Source organism: Gracilinanus agilis, chromosome 4 (genome assembly GCF_016433145.1).
Source record: "Gracilinanus agilis isolate LMUSP501 chromosome 4, AgileGrace, whole genome shotgun sequence".
Classification (NCBI taxonomy): domain Eukaryota; kingdom Metazoa; phylum Chordata; class Mammalia; order Didelphimorphia; family Didelphidae; genus Gracilinanus; species Gracilinanus agilis.
Genome location: NC_058133.1, coordinates 204847413 through 204863310, shown reverse-complemented (window position 1 = coordinate 204863310; position 15898 = coordinate 204847413). Strand labels below are relative to the sequence as shown.

The following is a 15898-nucleotide window of genomic DNA, read 5'->3' as shown; positions in this document are numbered from 1 at the left end:
CTCCCCTCCCCTTCCCTTTCCCTTTCCTATCTAGCATGAAGTTGATCACTTCTTGAGAACCAGTCTAGCACAGTAGTGTCATCAGAGATTAAAAAACAGTTGTGCCAACCGCAGAGAGATTTTTCAATTGAAAAACTATAAGTGAGGAGTAGAAAGAATACAGAACTGCTCTTCTGAAAATACAGACCTTTTTCTGCATTTTATCAATTTTTTATTTCCCTATCCTTCCATCTTTGCTCAGGATGACTTCAGATGGCCTTTTGGCTGAATAAGACAACAAGAGCTGAGATCAGTGAGTTTAAACATTTATCTTCTATGAATACATTTCCATGCAGTCATTTTGTTTTGTTTTTTTTTGTACATGCATATATGAGACTCTAACAATAAGTTCAAGTCAGGCTTCTAACATTTCATGGCAATGTGGCCCTGGGCAAATCTCTAAGTGACCGAGGCAATTAAACTCTCTAAGACAATAAATTGCAGAGAATGTGCCTTGGGAGAGGAAACTCCTTTGTGGGAACTCCCTACAATGATGAAACCACAAGAGTAGCTAAAGTATGTAGCCTGTGTGTGTGTATTTAAATATAGAGGAGGCTGGGAATAATGAATAAAGAGCTGGCCTCTAAGGAAGAGTTGTGCCTCTAACACAGAACTGTTCTGTGGCCCTAACCCAGGCCCTAGGCAGCTCTCTCAAACTGCAGAGCAGGTACAGATCTTCTTTGAGACATTCCTCAGCCAGAGTTCCTTGCTCCAATGAAATGACAAACCTGATTAAATTTAAATACATACATGTATATATATATATATACACATACATACACCATGTATATACATATACATTTATATGAAAAACTACAAATATTATTACCGTACTTCTAAATATTTTGTAGTAAAATATGATCAAATGAAGATATATCAGAAAAAAGACTTTTGTAGGCAGTTGTGAAGAGCCCTTTATTTGGTAAATGATTGTGAAGTCAGAGATAACCATAGGTGATTTGAGTAATATTTCTCTCATTAAAAAAACTTATTTCTCTGCTCTTGATTGAAAAGTTTTTTAAGATCACATGTAGGTCAAATAGCAGAATAATTTGTGTTTCTTTGATAATTAAAAGAATAGCATTCAACTGAATTTTAGGTTCTGACTCACCTTAGTGACTATTAAAATATATTCCATGTGAGCCCTTAACTTTTCAGCTTAATTTTTGGTGATAGGCCTCTTTTCTTCAAGAGCAGTTAATCATTGTCAAAATCTCTCGGCAATAATCCAAAATGCATAGGTTTGACAAAGGGGGGGGAAACCCATAAAAGCACCCTACTGTATAGGCTTACAACTATATTAAGAAAAATAGAAAGAATAAGAAAAATAATAAAAACTTAAAATGGAATCAAAATAGGCTATCAAAGTACTTAGGCGACCAAATTAAAAGGCTAAATAAATACACTTAAATTTATTTATGGGTTGTTGTTTTAGGTGAGGAATCTCAAAAGACCAACTTTCTCCTCAGTAGAGCATTAGGGCTAGATAAATCACAGCTAGCGTCCCATTAAGGGAGACCATTCCAGGTATCAGTACAGCTTTTCCCCTAGTATGCTTGGTTACCATTCTTATTGGATCTGGGCCTCAAAAGTAGAATAATTGTGACAACTCAATATTCAAATCAATAAAGCTGATACAATTCAGTTTTCTTTCCAACCATGTTTGTTGAAGATAATGTAGTGTTTGGAACTGTAACAAGTCTCCAACAGAATAAAGTTAGAGGGGAGAGGAAGATAGCAAGTCTTCCTAACAAGAAAAGCAGGAATATTACAGCTAAGATGAGGTCTTCACAGCTAGAATGCTAAGTAGAGTGGAGCAGTAAATGATTCAGAAGGCATTGATAGCACCTTGGAGGAACACTTTCTCCTCTGCCCAGCTCAGTTCCTAACCTCAGTGATCCTGTCTTTTCACTGCTTGCATCTTTCCCTGATGTTCTTCTTCCTCTATCCCATCTACTCCTGGTTGTCTTTATTCCCTTGGGGACTTGCACTTTAATCAGGGTAGACATCTAGGATTGTATCAACATGGTATAAACTGAGGCACTCCCTCTACAGAACTTGGACTCCTTTTTCCCTGAGGGGAGGCACATCTGGGTACTGTGCCAAGCACAGATCCCCATAGGACTGGAGTCCCTCAGTCCCAAAGAGGAGGAAAGGAAATCCCTGAGAGATACAATTTTAAATCAAGATAATCTTTATTAAGTAAGGTCTTACATACACATATGGAACAATTTATCCTAATGCCAAAAAGCTCAATTATGAGTCAGCAAGCAGTTGCACATGTAATTCTAACAAAGGGAGGAGGAAAAAGGGTCTGGATGGGGGCAGATCAAGGGAAGGATCTGGGCATGGTATGGGTAGGGAGTTCCAGGAAGAGGGGTGATGGATTGTCAGGTTCAAGGCAGGAACTGCAAAGACAAAAAAGCTCTTTGGTGCATATTTTTGGGTACAATAAAATTTTCAGAAAGATAAGCAAATGTGAGATAATGGGACTCCAAGGCTTGGGAATACAATGGGGGTACAAAGCCTAAGCCAGCAGGTGCCCATGAAGATTAGATAACAGTAAAAGAGTTAACCTACCTGATCACAAGTTTTCTGCATGTGGCATGCAGAATATTCTTATGGGACCAAGGTCACCCAATTATCCCATCTCAGGGACTAAGAGCTGGAATGAGATGGTTTTCATGGTCATTGACCCTGCTGAAGTTATTCCTGGTCATTCTCTAGGGTGGCTAACTTCTAAGGTATTCTGTGTCCTGATTAATTCAGTCCCTCTCACACAAACTTCATCATCTGCATAGTTGGGTAACTCTAGCAAATTAAGATAATTAGCATATTCATTTTCACAGTGGTCTTCTAACTGTTCCATTTGCTCCGGGCTGTACCAATCTCTTAGCCCCTGCCTTAGGTTCTCTTCTTTTCTTACAGACTTTAACAGAGATAAGTTCCTTCCTTTATCATTTGCCTAATGAGAAAATAATGACCATTACTAGAACCATCATATTTGTAATACAATTTTTGAATCAACTCTGAATAAAACTTTGAATGAACAGTCAAACACTTTCCCCACAGCAAGCCTATATGACTCAGGGTAGGATATGTATTATTCCCATATTACTGGTGAGGAAACAGGCTAATATGATTTAAATGATTTGTACAAGGTCACATAGCTGATTGTGTAAGTCTGGTCTTGAATCCAGTGTTCCACACAATTGTAATATTTCACCCTTAAATTTAATTAGTAAGCAAATACTTATTGAATCTGTACTTATACAGGAAGGGACTGTGTTAGGTGATTAGAAGACAGTATAGCCAGAATCCCTGCCTTCAAGAAATTCATTTGGATAGAAAAGACACATAATAATAGTGGTATGCTGAATAAATGGTATAGAAGTTCAACAGAGGGAATGGTCATTATGGATTGGAGTAACCAACAATGTCTTTATGAAGGAGGCACTGTCTGAAGTGAGTGATATTCAGAACTGGGTGATGTTCAGATAGGTGAAGCAGAGAGGGATAGGAATTTTAATTTAAGGATGAGGGGCTTGAATTATTGTCTTTCTTTATACTTTATCTTTTTCTTTCTATAAACCCTTATCTTCCTTCTTAGAATTAACACCATGTATTGATTCTAATGCAGAAGAGTGGTAAGGGCTAGGAAATGGGGGTCAAGTGACTTTCCCAGGGTCACATAGCTAGGAAGTATCTGAGTCCAGATTTGAACCCAGGACCTCCCGTCTCTGAGCCTAGCTCTCAATCCAGTGAGTCACCTAGCTGCCTCCTCTTATTTTTAGAGGGAAAAAAAAACCCTCTCAAGGAGAGTTACTTCTGAAGGAAACTTTTTCCTTTTTTTTTCCCCAACCAAGAAGTCTCTCATTCAGGGCCTTCTGCCCTACTTACATAGTACAACATTGTCACTGTTCTTTGAATTTTCCACATTGAAATGACAGCAATAAGCAATGACCACATTTTCTGCAAACTTTATTACAGTTGAAATATTGCATGAGACTTGAGCATCTTGTGCAATCAATTATGATGGTAAATATGAACTTCATGAAATATAGAATAAGACAAGAGAATGCCTTATAACTAGCTTTTAAATATGAATAGTATCAGAGTAGTTACATGTAATATAATATATAATTATGTATATTGCAGCATACATATTGTATATTTTGTTGTTTTTGAGTCTTTTCAGTTGGATCTGACTTTATATGAGCTCTTTTGGGTCTGTTTGTTTGTTTTTTGACAAAGATACTGGAATGGTTTGTCATTTCTTTCTCCAGCTCATTTTTTACAGAGAAAGAAACTGCAGCAAAAAGGGTTAAGTAACTTGCCAAGGGACCCACAGTAAGTAAGTGTCTGAGGCTTGTTTTGAACTCTGGTCTTCTGACTCTAGGCCTGATGCTCTATTCATTGCATCACCTAGTTGCCTATTATAGATGTTCATATATTCACACATTTTAAATATAATTATTCTAATTATGTTATAATATGTACTATAAATAACAAATTAATGAATAACAAATTATATACTTAAGTAAACATTTCTACTATGCCTCTTTAGAATGACGTTTTCAAAGTCTGAAGTTTTGTTGGTTTTTTTGGTTGTTAAAGTTATCTTTTCATAAAGCCATAATTAAATTATTTTCTTTATAAATTATTCCCCAAAATGTAGCAACATATGAAGTCAAATGTGGGCAATCAGAGGAAAATATAGGCTTCTTGATTCTTTTTTTTGCCCTCCAACAAGAAATTAGGTTTAACTGCAAAAAGAGAGCTAGAATGGAACACATTTAAAATTGAACTCTTCAATACCTTTAGGCATATGTGAATCAATTGAGGTGCCACTTTAGTTTTTCAGAGCTCTGGGAGACTGTAGATATACAGTGTAAATAGCTGCTCCATACACCTAGGATTTCTCATAATAGCTCAGGTATTTTTATCTGCCTCCTTTTTCTCATGTTAAGGCATAGTTCTGAATAACTCCAGAATTGCAAAGAAAAATGTAGATTTATTTTGTAGTTAACAAAGTATAAGGTGAAATTTTTGCTTAGCAGATTCTGATTTAGAATGAAACTACTAAATAGAAAAGTCTGAGGTCTGCTCACTCAATCAATAAGCATTTAAGCTCTTAATACTTGCCAAACCCTGTTCTAATCCCTGAGGATATACCAAGAAAAAGTGAAGTCTCCATCTTCAAAGATCTCTGCCCTAGTGAAGCTTACATTCTAGTGAGGGATACAGCATGTTTATATGTTGGCATATACATACATAAAAAGTAGATATTAGGTAACTTTAAGAAGGAAATGCAGCTGAGGAGACTTGAGAAAGTCATCCTCCAGAACATGATTTGGTCAAATTGTGAGCCTGAGATGCTAAAAGAGAGGAGGAAAGTATGCTTTCCAATCATAGGAGAGACTCAAACTAGTACAGATGGTTAGCATATAACCTCTTTTTCCCTGTTCTCTGCAGTCAGCCAGCCAGGTCTAGGAAGAAGAGGCTGTATGCAGTGAAATGATTATTGGTATAAGAGAGAATCTTTTCCTTTTTTATTTTAGTCCAGATAGGGCTAGTTAAAAAAAATTATTGATTTAATATCAATGTGGCAAGAAGTCTCTAGTATACTGCTCCAGAGATCAGTACTTGGCTTTTTTCTGTGCTAATTAACATTTTTATCAATGTGAATACTTTTTGGGCTGGACTTCTCAGATCCCTTCTAACACACAAATTTTGTGATTCTGTGACTTAAGAAGTTTCAGTCTGGGATAAATATTCATTAGATATTCAAGTCTCCCTTCCTCTGGTCCAATATTTTTATATAGTTAAATAAAAGTAAACTGAACATCCAGGACTGTCTTTAAGGGAAAAAGAAGTCATTAAAGAGAAACCAGAAGGAAAGATCTGGGGAAGGTGGGAGGGGGCACTTCTGTTCCTCTGTAATGAATGGTAGGGGTAATAGTTTGGGAAATGGAGAAAGGATGTTGTGGGGTGATTGATCATATGCATTGAATGGGATACCAGTTCTGTCTTCTTCAATCATTGTTTCAGCCATCTGTAGAGTAGAGTAGAGAAACATTTATTAAACTCTTACTCTATACAGATCATTTGGGGAAGGAGAAAAGGAAGATTAAAAAGGTTTCTTTGTGGTTAGTTCTGTGTAAAAGTTTACTTGGGAATAGCAGAATAAGAATGACAATAATTAACTTAGATTAAATGAAACAAAAAATTCATTTATGTGAAGACATGTCTGGCAAGTGTCTTGAATTTCTATACCTACATCTTTATGCATGAAAAGCTCTTTGATAATTGGACATGTTTTTTATTTGTCTAGACTCCATGAAAACAGAATAAGCAACTAAATGAAATTTCCTATGATCTTTAAGTAGTTAAAATGTTGTAACTTTGGTTTCTATGTATTTACATTGTCTAGGTTTTACTTTTTTCCCTTCTGAATTATGTGCTAGTCTATTTTCTTTCTAATAATTAGACAACTTCATTGGAGCTAGCTGATATATATAAATATATATTTAAATATATATATATATATATAATGATAGTAATCATTTTACTATCATGGTTAGAAAGGTAAAGCATTAGGAGGTCAACATGGACACCAATCATCCATCCCTTTTTCTCAAGGATCCTAGACAAAATCCTGCATTTAGAGCTCAAAAGGACCTCAGAAACCATTTGAATCCAACTCCTTCATTTTACAGATGAGAAAACTAAGGCACAGAGAGATGAAGTGATTTGCCTAGAGTCAGTCACTTGGGTAGTGAGAAGACAGGATTCAAAAACTCTGGACCCCATAATCTTTTCCACTGTACTATGCTACCTCTCTAACTTCCAAACAGTAGTAATTAGATCAATTGTTTTTTTCCTAAAAAAAAAAACAATTATACTAAGAAATTAATAGTACCAGAACAATCAAATAGCATATTTCAAATAATTTATTTATTTACTTTGTATGTGCAGGTTGGGGTTAAATTTTCATGATGCATGAAGCAAGGGACAGGCAGAAATTCGTCAATGATGCTCAGTATCTGCGGGATATGCAGCACAAGGTGGACTCCGAGTACCAGGTACATGAATAAAGCAAGTCACTATGTATGTTCTCTTTGCAATAAGAATATTATGTTAATGTGGGATAGAATGTCATAAAGTGACTTTTCTAGTGTGCTGGGGTGTGATTGGTTGTATTAGGCTTTAAGAAGGGATGATAGTGGAGGTGACCAAGGATGCAGTAGAAAGGGGACTCAAGATTCAAATTTAGAGGACCTGGGTTAGAATTCCAGCAGTACCCCAACCTCAGCTCCATAATGGTGGCATCAGCATCAGGAGCTGAGAAGATGACAGACAAGCTGAGAAAGGCAACTTCAAGATTCTGTGAGGGACCCAATAGAAGAACTACAAAAGCCTAAGAGGAGCTTAATGGTTGTGTGGAGTGGAATTCAGGCGGGGGTGGGGGGGGAACTTGTTCTCCTATAAATCACTCTAATGAGCAGACAAGTTCCTGATCCTAATGAAATTTTAGGTCCAGTCTCTTCCCCTTTATAACATGTATGTACTAATACAGATTATTCCCATAAAATCATTTTCTAAAAGCTAATTGGATGTCCAACTGATATCATTTGATAATTATGGAGGGAAACAAGCCAGCTCAAACTCATAAGCTATAGTATTAGAAAGGTACATTAGCCCCATCTCCTCTTCTCCCTCAGGACTAACACTAGAGTCTAAAACATATTTAGTGACTACTTGAGCCCAGTAGTCCTCACCTGACAGTGTTAGGGAGAGTTAAGAGAATAGACTTCAGCATGTACTCCATTTGGTGGGGCTAGTTTGAGATAAACATTAGGCTCTTTTTATTTGGAGGAACCCACTAGAGAGCTTTTCCAACTGAGACTTTTTCCCAGCATATCCTGGTTATCAGGATTCCCCCCCACCTTTTGTTTTATATTGTAGTTCTGTGGTAGCTAATTTTCTGATGATTCCTTAAAAGTCAGACCAGATTCTTTATCAGAACTTTTATGTAAGTTATGGAAAGGCAAAGCAACAAACGTTTTATTTAACACTTACTATTTGCCAGTAATGTCACTAAGAAACCCCTTAACTCCTCAAAACCAACTCTAGAACTCCAAAGAGATGTAGCAGCCATCCAAGCTCTGTGGACTTTGGGGTTGGGAGAATAGCCCCAGAATATATACTATACTAATATTAGTGAGAAAAAGGGACATAGTCTTTTCAAATATACAGTGGAAGGAAGATAGTATGGTTTAAAAAATCCTAACAGGAGAATATCTCTATACATTATAAAAAAAGGTAACTACAAACCAGACTTTATGGAATGTATAGTTTAGTTGACCCTATTGCCCATACACAGGATTTGTTAGTGAGCTGGACAAAAATAGGCCCTCAGAATTCTGTGCAGAAATTACTTCTGTTATTTCTCAAAATAAGTTAAACTGGTAGCAATGTTTTTCTAGGTCTACATATTAATAGCAAGAGGTGAAAGCAAAACCAATCTCATGTTATATTGAAGCTTTCCCTTTTGGTGACTGGGTGGGACTCTTCAGGAAAAACAAGAGGAAATGAACATTTATTTGGCATTTTGCATGCTATTTCAGAATCTGGCAAATAATATATAATTATGTGCCATCTTAGAATTTAGTTATACTACTACTAGGCAGTTCTTACAGTCTTACTGTCTTTTGTTGATGTGTTTTTCTCCTCTACAATGTTAGTGGAAGTGGAAGAGGAATTTAGCTATTAATGTTCACCACAAAGTTTGAAGAAAAGTTGTACTTAATGCTTCAGAATTATTTTTTATAATCTATCAAAATTTCCTGAGGTACGAGGCTCTGTTAGGTGAGCTTTTGGGTTATCTTATTTAGATATAGACCTCTATGCTATTTCCTAGCCATTTCTACATGATGCTTTCTCCGTTCCACCATTCTCCTCATCAGATAAAGAAGCAGCTTGTTCCTAGCTGCTTGCAAAATATTCGACTCCCCTAAAATTAAAAGCCCTTCAGAAGGCCCTACTATGTGTGCCTTCAAGATATAATTCTATATACCTCCTCTGTCCCTCAGTCATACTCTTAGAAAAACTGCCTATACTTGCTCTTTCAGGTGCTTGTTTCTTGCTCATTTCTCAATCCCTTTCCATCTGCTTTTGATGTCATTAAGCTAAATTTGTTTTTTTTCCCTAAAGCTATCAGTTTTCTCTTCGTTGTCATATATCTGATCATCTTTTTTCCAGCCTTCATTAATCAACCTCTTTAGAGGCATCTGACACACTACAATACCTTTTTCTTCTAAATAATCTCTCCTTTCAGCAGTTTTATGACACTGATCTCTCTTAGTTTTCCTTCTAACAGCTTCTCAGTTTTGGCTAGATTTTTACCCATAATATGCACTCCTTAATTTTAGGGGTATCCCAGCAATATCTTCTTCTCTCTCCATATTCTATTGTTGACATCATCAGCTCTCATAGGTTTAATTACATCTATACCAGTGATGGGCAAACTTTTTAAAGAGGGGGCCAAAGGAAAGGAAATGTTCATCTGTCAGTCTGTTTCTAAGGCAACTTTTTCAAAGTTTCATTGTATTGTATCCTACCCATTGTATTCATCAGATTAGGAATAATGTCACACGCTGCTGGATAGAACATTTCAGGGGGCCGCAGCTTGCCCATCACTGATCTATACTGACATCTCCTAGAACTTGTCTCTCTTTAGCTCTATTCCAATATCCCAAACATCCTTTTGAACATTTTATTTTTCAAATGGGAATATACACTTAAATTTTTAAGAAGAAATTTTATTTTACCAATTAAATGTAATAATCAATTTTCTACATAAGTTTTCTGAAGTTATAAAATCCAAATTGTCTCCCTCCCTTCTCTCTCCCTTCCATGACCTGGGTTACACATGCATTATGATGCAAAGCATATTTCCATATTGTACATTGCTGTAAGAAAATATTCATTTTAAAACTAAAACCCCCAAATAAAAACTAAAATAAACTAAAGTGAAAAATAATATACTCTGATCTTCATTCCAACTCCAACAGTTCTTTCTTTGGAGGTGGAGAGCATTCTTTGTCATAAATCCTTCAGAATTGTCCTGAGAGTAGCTAAGTCTGTCACAGTTGATCATTCCATAATATTACTGTTACTGTATATAATGTTCTCCTGGTTTCACTTATTTCACTCTGCATCAGTTCATGGAGGTCTTTCTAGCTCTTTCTGAAATTGTCCTGTTCCATCACCATCATATACCACAATTTGTTCAGCCATTCCCCAATCGAGGGGCATTGTCTCAATTTCCAATTTTTTACCACCACAAAAAGGGATGCTATCAATATTTTTATACAAGTAGATCCTTTCCCTACGTTTTAAAAAAATCTCTTTGGGAAACAGATCTAGTAATGGTATTACTGGATCAAAGGGTATGTGCACAGTTTTATTGTCTTTTGGGCATAGTTCCAAATTGCTTTCCACAATGTTTAGATCAGTTCTTAGACTTCACCAACCATACATTATTGTCCCAATTTTGTAAAATCCCCATAACATTTATCGTTTTCCTTTTCTGTATATCAGTCAATTTGAAAGATGTGAGGTGGTACCTCAGTGTTGTTTTAATTTGCATTTCTCTGATCAAGAGTGATCTAGAACATTTTTTCATGTGACTATTGATACTTTTGATTTCTTCATCTGAAAACTGCTTGTTCATCTTTTGAACTTTTTAGCTGGATATGCCATAGACATCAAGAACACAACATGGAGAACATGTTATTTTTTTTCCCACAATCACACCTTAATTTGAACTTCCATTAAGGGCACCACCATTCTTCCAGTCACTCATTTAAAAAAATCTCATTTTCTACATGCATAGACCAGTAGAATTGCTTGTCAACTCTGGGAGGTGGGGAGGAAGAGGAGAGGAAGACAAAACGAATCACGTAATTTTGGAAAACTTATGTAAGTTTGTTACTGGAATAAAATAAAGATAAAATAAAAAAATCATTTTCATATTCAACTCTTTATTCTTCCTCATTCCCATTTCTAGTCAGTTGCCAAAACTTCTTGATTCTACCTCCACAACATCTCTCATGTATATCCCTTTCTTTCCAGTTACACAATTGTGACCCTAATTCAGGTCCTTATGACCTCTTATGTGCAGTTATAATAACCTCCTAGTATTCTCCCTGCCTCAAGTCTTTTATTTTTCTTTTCAGTCCTCCACACTGCTGCTGAAGTGACTTTTCTAAAACACAATTCCTACTGAACAAATTCTAGATCTACCTTTTGTTTCCAGGATGAAATATAAACTATTAACTCTAGAAACAAATATAAAACTCCTCTGTCATTTATAGATCTTCATCCCTGAGCTTTTGAGCCCTATTACATATTAGATCTCCTCATGCATATGACAATTAAGCCAAAGTAATCTCTTTATTGTCCTCAAAAATTACACCCCATCTAATGATAATAATATCTAGCACTTATATCATGCTTGCTATGTGCTAGACTGCAAAAGTATTATTTTGATTGATCTTCCCTAAAATTATGATCCCACTTCACAATTGAGGAAATTATGGGAGATAGAGGTTAAGTGATTTGCCTAAGGTCAGATAGTAAGGGTCTTGAGGTAAGATTTGAATTTAAATCTTCCTGATTCCAGGTCTAGCACCTCTCCACCACCTAGCTGTCTTTGCACATGCTATCTCTTCTGTCTCAAATGCACTTTACCTTTTAGAATTCCTAGTTTTCTTCAAAGTCCAGGCCAAGCACCACCTTATCATATATGAAGCCTTCCCTGATCTCCCTAGCTACTTGTCCTGTCTCAAAATTATCTTGTATCAGTTATTGGCCAACATTTATTATACATCTATGTGTCAAGCCACTGGTATTTTATTTTCTCAGTCAGTAGACCATTGCACTTGACTGTACTAGTAAGCTCCTCTAGAACAAGGACATTTTTGTCTTTGTGTCCCCAAAACCTAGCTCACTGTTTGGCACATGATAGAATCTTCATAAATATTTGAGTCATTGATTGACAAGATATGTTGAAATTTATGCTGGTTTTATAGTAAAACAAAATGAGGCTACAGAAAATGACAGAATATAAAAAAATTCTCTCATCCTTTTGATTTCTTACCATCTAAAATTACTAATTTAATGATGTCATTAATAATAATTTAAACCCCATACTGGGTATTATGGTAACTGAATTCCTAAGACAAAAGAGTGGTGATCAGAACAAGATTGGATACCCTAAAATGACTCTTGGGGAAAAAATTAGTAGGTTGGTCACTCTGTGATGACTGTTTTGGTCATAGCAATCTCAAGAATGGAAAGGTAGGAGGGAGCCAAATATATTACAAAGATCTTTTGAGTAGCAAACAGAAGATTTTATATTTTATCCTTTAGGTGATAGGGAGCCACTGGAATTTATTGAATAGGAGAGTGGGTCAGATTTGTGTTTTAGGAAGATCAGTGTGACAGCTGAGTGAAGGATGGACTAGAGAGGAGAGCTTTGAGGCAGGGACACCAGCAAGCAGGCTGTCCATAAATAGTCCAGGCTTGAGGTGATGTAGAGCTTTTACAAGGGTGTTAGAAATATCAGAAGAGAAAGAGGGTCTATATGAGACTTGTTAGGAAGGGAAAATCAGCAGTACATAGCAATTGATTGACTAGGGAGTGATGAGAGGGGGAGTAAGGACTCAGAGTGACACCTTAGGTTGTCATTGTTGAGCTTGGGTGACTTGGGGGGGAAAAAAAGAAAAAAATTTAAAATCCTTCAGTTCTGTACTTCTACCATAATGATGGTGGAGGAGAATTGGAAAAGGATATTAAGAATCCCACATATTTTTAGACTCTATAAATATTAACTTAATTATAGTTACTCTTACTTTGAGATCTTTGTCTCATCCACAAATTGACATTAATTTGGAAAAAATAAACTGTGTCATTATTGGCATTTTCAAGATAAATGAAAGTGAAAGACAAAAGGAAATTGCAACAAATGGAAGGATAGCTCATATCCTTCTAGGAGGCAAACAAAATTGGCAGAATTGATTTCATTGTGTGACAAAGGGCAGCAAGAAGTAATTTCAGAGGACACTGGAGGTTTCATCTTGCACTGTTCATGATTTGAACATAAGCAAACTGTGATCCCATGACATCTCCGAAGATAATTACAACTAATGTGCCATCATCTGTTGCAGAGGATGTAAAGGGAGTAATTCTAAGACCTTGACAGGATTCTTCAAAGCAAGTCAGCATGTACTTTGATACTCATTGACATTATTGTAAAGATGGAAGTTGTTAGTGGGGTTGGGGAATAAAGATTGAAATATGTTGGAATGATGAACATTGAAATATGTATTATATCATATATGACTTATAATACCTGTCACTTTGGTAGGAAGTAGGTAGGAGGGAAGGGAGAGAACACGGATCATAAAATGTCAGAAAACAATTGTTAAAAATTGTATCAACATGGGGAGTTCCGGGTTAAGATGGCGGCAGAGTAAGAAGCAGCTCTTAACCTCTCCTGACCGAAACACACAAAACTCCTCAAGGGGACATAAAAACAAGTCCAGACGAATGGAGGAACCCCACAACAGGGCACAGTGTGGAAGGTACGTGGAATAGAGGCATTTCCATGCTATAAAGGGGTGAAACAGCTCTCACTAAATCGCGGGCTGAGCAACCACCCCACCCCCACCCCTCCACACACAACATCTATAGCTCTGAAGCCAGCTAAAAAGAAATAGAGCAAGTTTGGGGCACCCATCGAGTCATTGGCAGCTCCGGGGCCTGTTCCTGAGAGCAGCAAGATGTAGGACCCCAATAAGCCAAAGAACGTACGCGAAATCTGAGCGCGGGAGCAGAGAGTGGACGCCAGGCACAGAGCGTGGGCTGAGAGCACAGGAACGGGCGGAGGCGTGGGTGGAGGCAGACACAGCCAGGAACTAAAGCTCTGAAAACCTGAGTGGGGAACCAGTGCAGACGGGTGTACCACTGTAGAAGCAGCGCCCTGAGACTTGTAAAGGAACCTCCTGCAGAGGATCAAGCAAGGGGGTTCACCAGGGGGCTTGACCTTGGAAAAAACCAGAACTCAGACCTCAGGAGCCAATAGACCACGGACAGACACTGAGCACGAGGATAAACCTGAGAAGCAGCTGGGCTAATGATGGCTACCCAGTCTCAGGAAGCTCAGAAGAGAAAGAATAACAACAAGAAAAAGAAGCCTTTAACACTCGACAACTTTTACACAGAGAAAATCCAGACAACTGAGCAAACAGAGGAGGAGAACAAACAAGCATCCGGACCCTCCTCAAATAAGGAAAACTCACAAGCTATGGAAGAGTTCAAAACTGAGATTTTGAGGAAAATGGAAGAGATCTGGCAAGAAAATAACTGTTTAAAAGGTAAAATCTTGCAATTGAACACCAGAAATGACCAGATTGAAAAGGAATACCAGACGATTATGGCCGAAAACCAGAAGATTACGGCCGAAAACCGAAAGATAATAGCCGAAAATCAATCCCTAAAGACTAGAATTGAGCAATTGGAAGCTAATGATCTCTCAAGACAACAAGAACAAATAAAACAAAGTCAAAAGACTGAAAAAAATAGGAGGAAACATGAAATATCTCAATGAGAGAGTGACAGACCAAGAAAACCGGTCTAGAAGAGACAATTTGAGAATAATTGGTCTTCCAGAAAAACCATAAATTAATAGAAACCTGGACTCGGTACTAAAAGAAATTATCCAGCAAAATTGCCCTGAAGTCCTACAACAAGAGGGCAATATAGACATTGAAAGGATTCATAGAACACCCACTACATTCAATACAGAGAAGAAAACGGTTAGAAATATTATTGCCAAATTCAAAAGCTTTCAAGCAAAAGAAAAAATCTTACAAGAAGCCAGAAAGAGACAATTCAAATATCAAGGAGCACCAATCAGGATCACACAGGATCTGGCAGCTTCCATGCTAAAAGCCCGCAAGCCTTGGAATACGATATTCAGAAAGGCAAGAGAGCTGGGCCTTCAGCCACAGATCAACTATCCATCGAAACTGACTATATACTTCCAAGGGAAAGTATGGGCATTCAACAAAATTGAAGATTTCCAAGTTTTTGCACAAAAGAGACCAGGATTAATTGGAAAGTTTGATATCCAACCACAAAAACCGAGAGAAACATGTAAAGGTAAATAAGAAATAGAGGCAAAAGAAAGAAAACTCATAATTTTTAAAATTTGACTCCATAAGGGCTTAAATAAGATCTAATTATATGTATTCCTATGTTGGGAAATGCTATGTATAATTCTCTGTAGTGAACTCTATTCACTATTATATATGGTACTGGCTAAGAGATAGAAGGGAGGATCAGTGGAATAGACTTGGGGTTAATGACATCAGCAAGACAGTGTATGATAAACCCAAAGAGCCCAACTTTTGGGACATGAATCCACTATTTGACAAAAACTGCTGGGAAATTTGGAAAACAATATGGGAGAGATTAGGTTTAGATCAACATCTCACACCCTACACCAAGATAAATTCAAAATGGGTGAATGACTTGAATATAAAGAGGGAAACTATAAATAAGTTAAGTGAACACAGAATAGTATACTTGTCAAGTAAAAGGAAAAAATCTTACAAGAAGCCAGGAAGACACAATTCAAATATCAAGGAGCACCAATCAGGATCACACAGGATCTGGCAGCCTCCACGCTAAAAGACCGTAAGGCTTGGAATACGATATTCAGAAAGGCAAGAGAGCTGGGCCTGCAACCACGGATCAACTACCCATCAAAATTGACTATATATTTCCA

At 37.0% G+C, this 15898-nt stretch overlaps 1 protein-coding gene across 1 annotated transcript in view; it reads left to right on the top strand.

Moving 5' to 3' along the window:
- The first annotated feature begins 7034 nt into the window (after positions 1–7034).
- MARCHF10 (membrane associated ring-CH-type finger 10) overlaps positions 7035–15898 on the top strand; it is a 236968-nt gene continuing 228104 nt past the window's right edge. The window contains exon 1 of the mRNA XM_044675133.1: positions 7035–7124. Coding sequence (XP_044531068.1) covers positions 7035–7124 — 90 coding nt within the window. The remainder of the gene's footprint in view (positions 7125–15898) is intronic.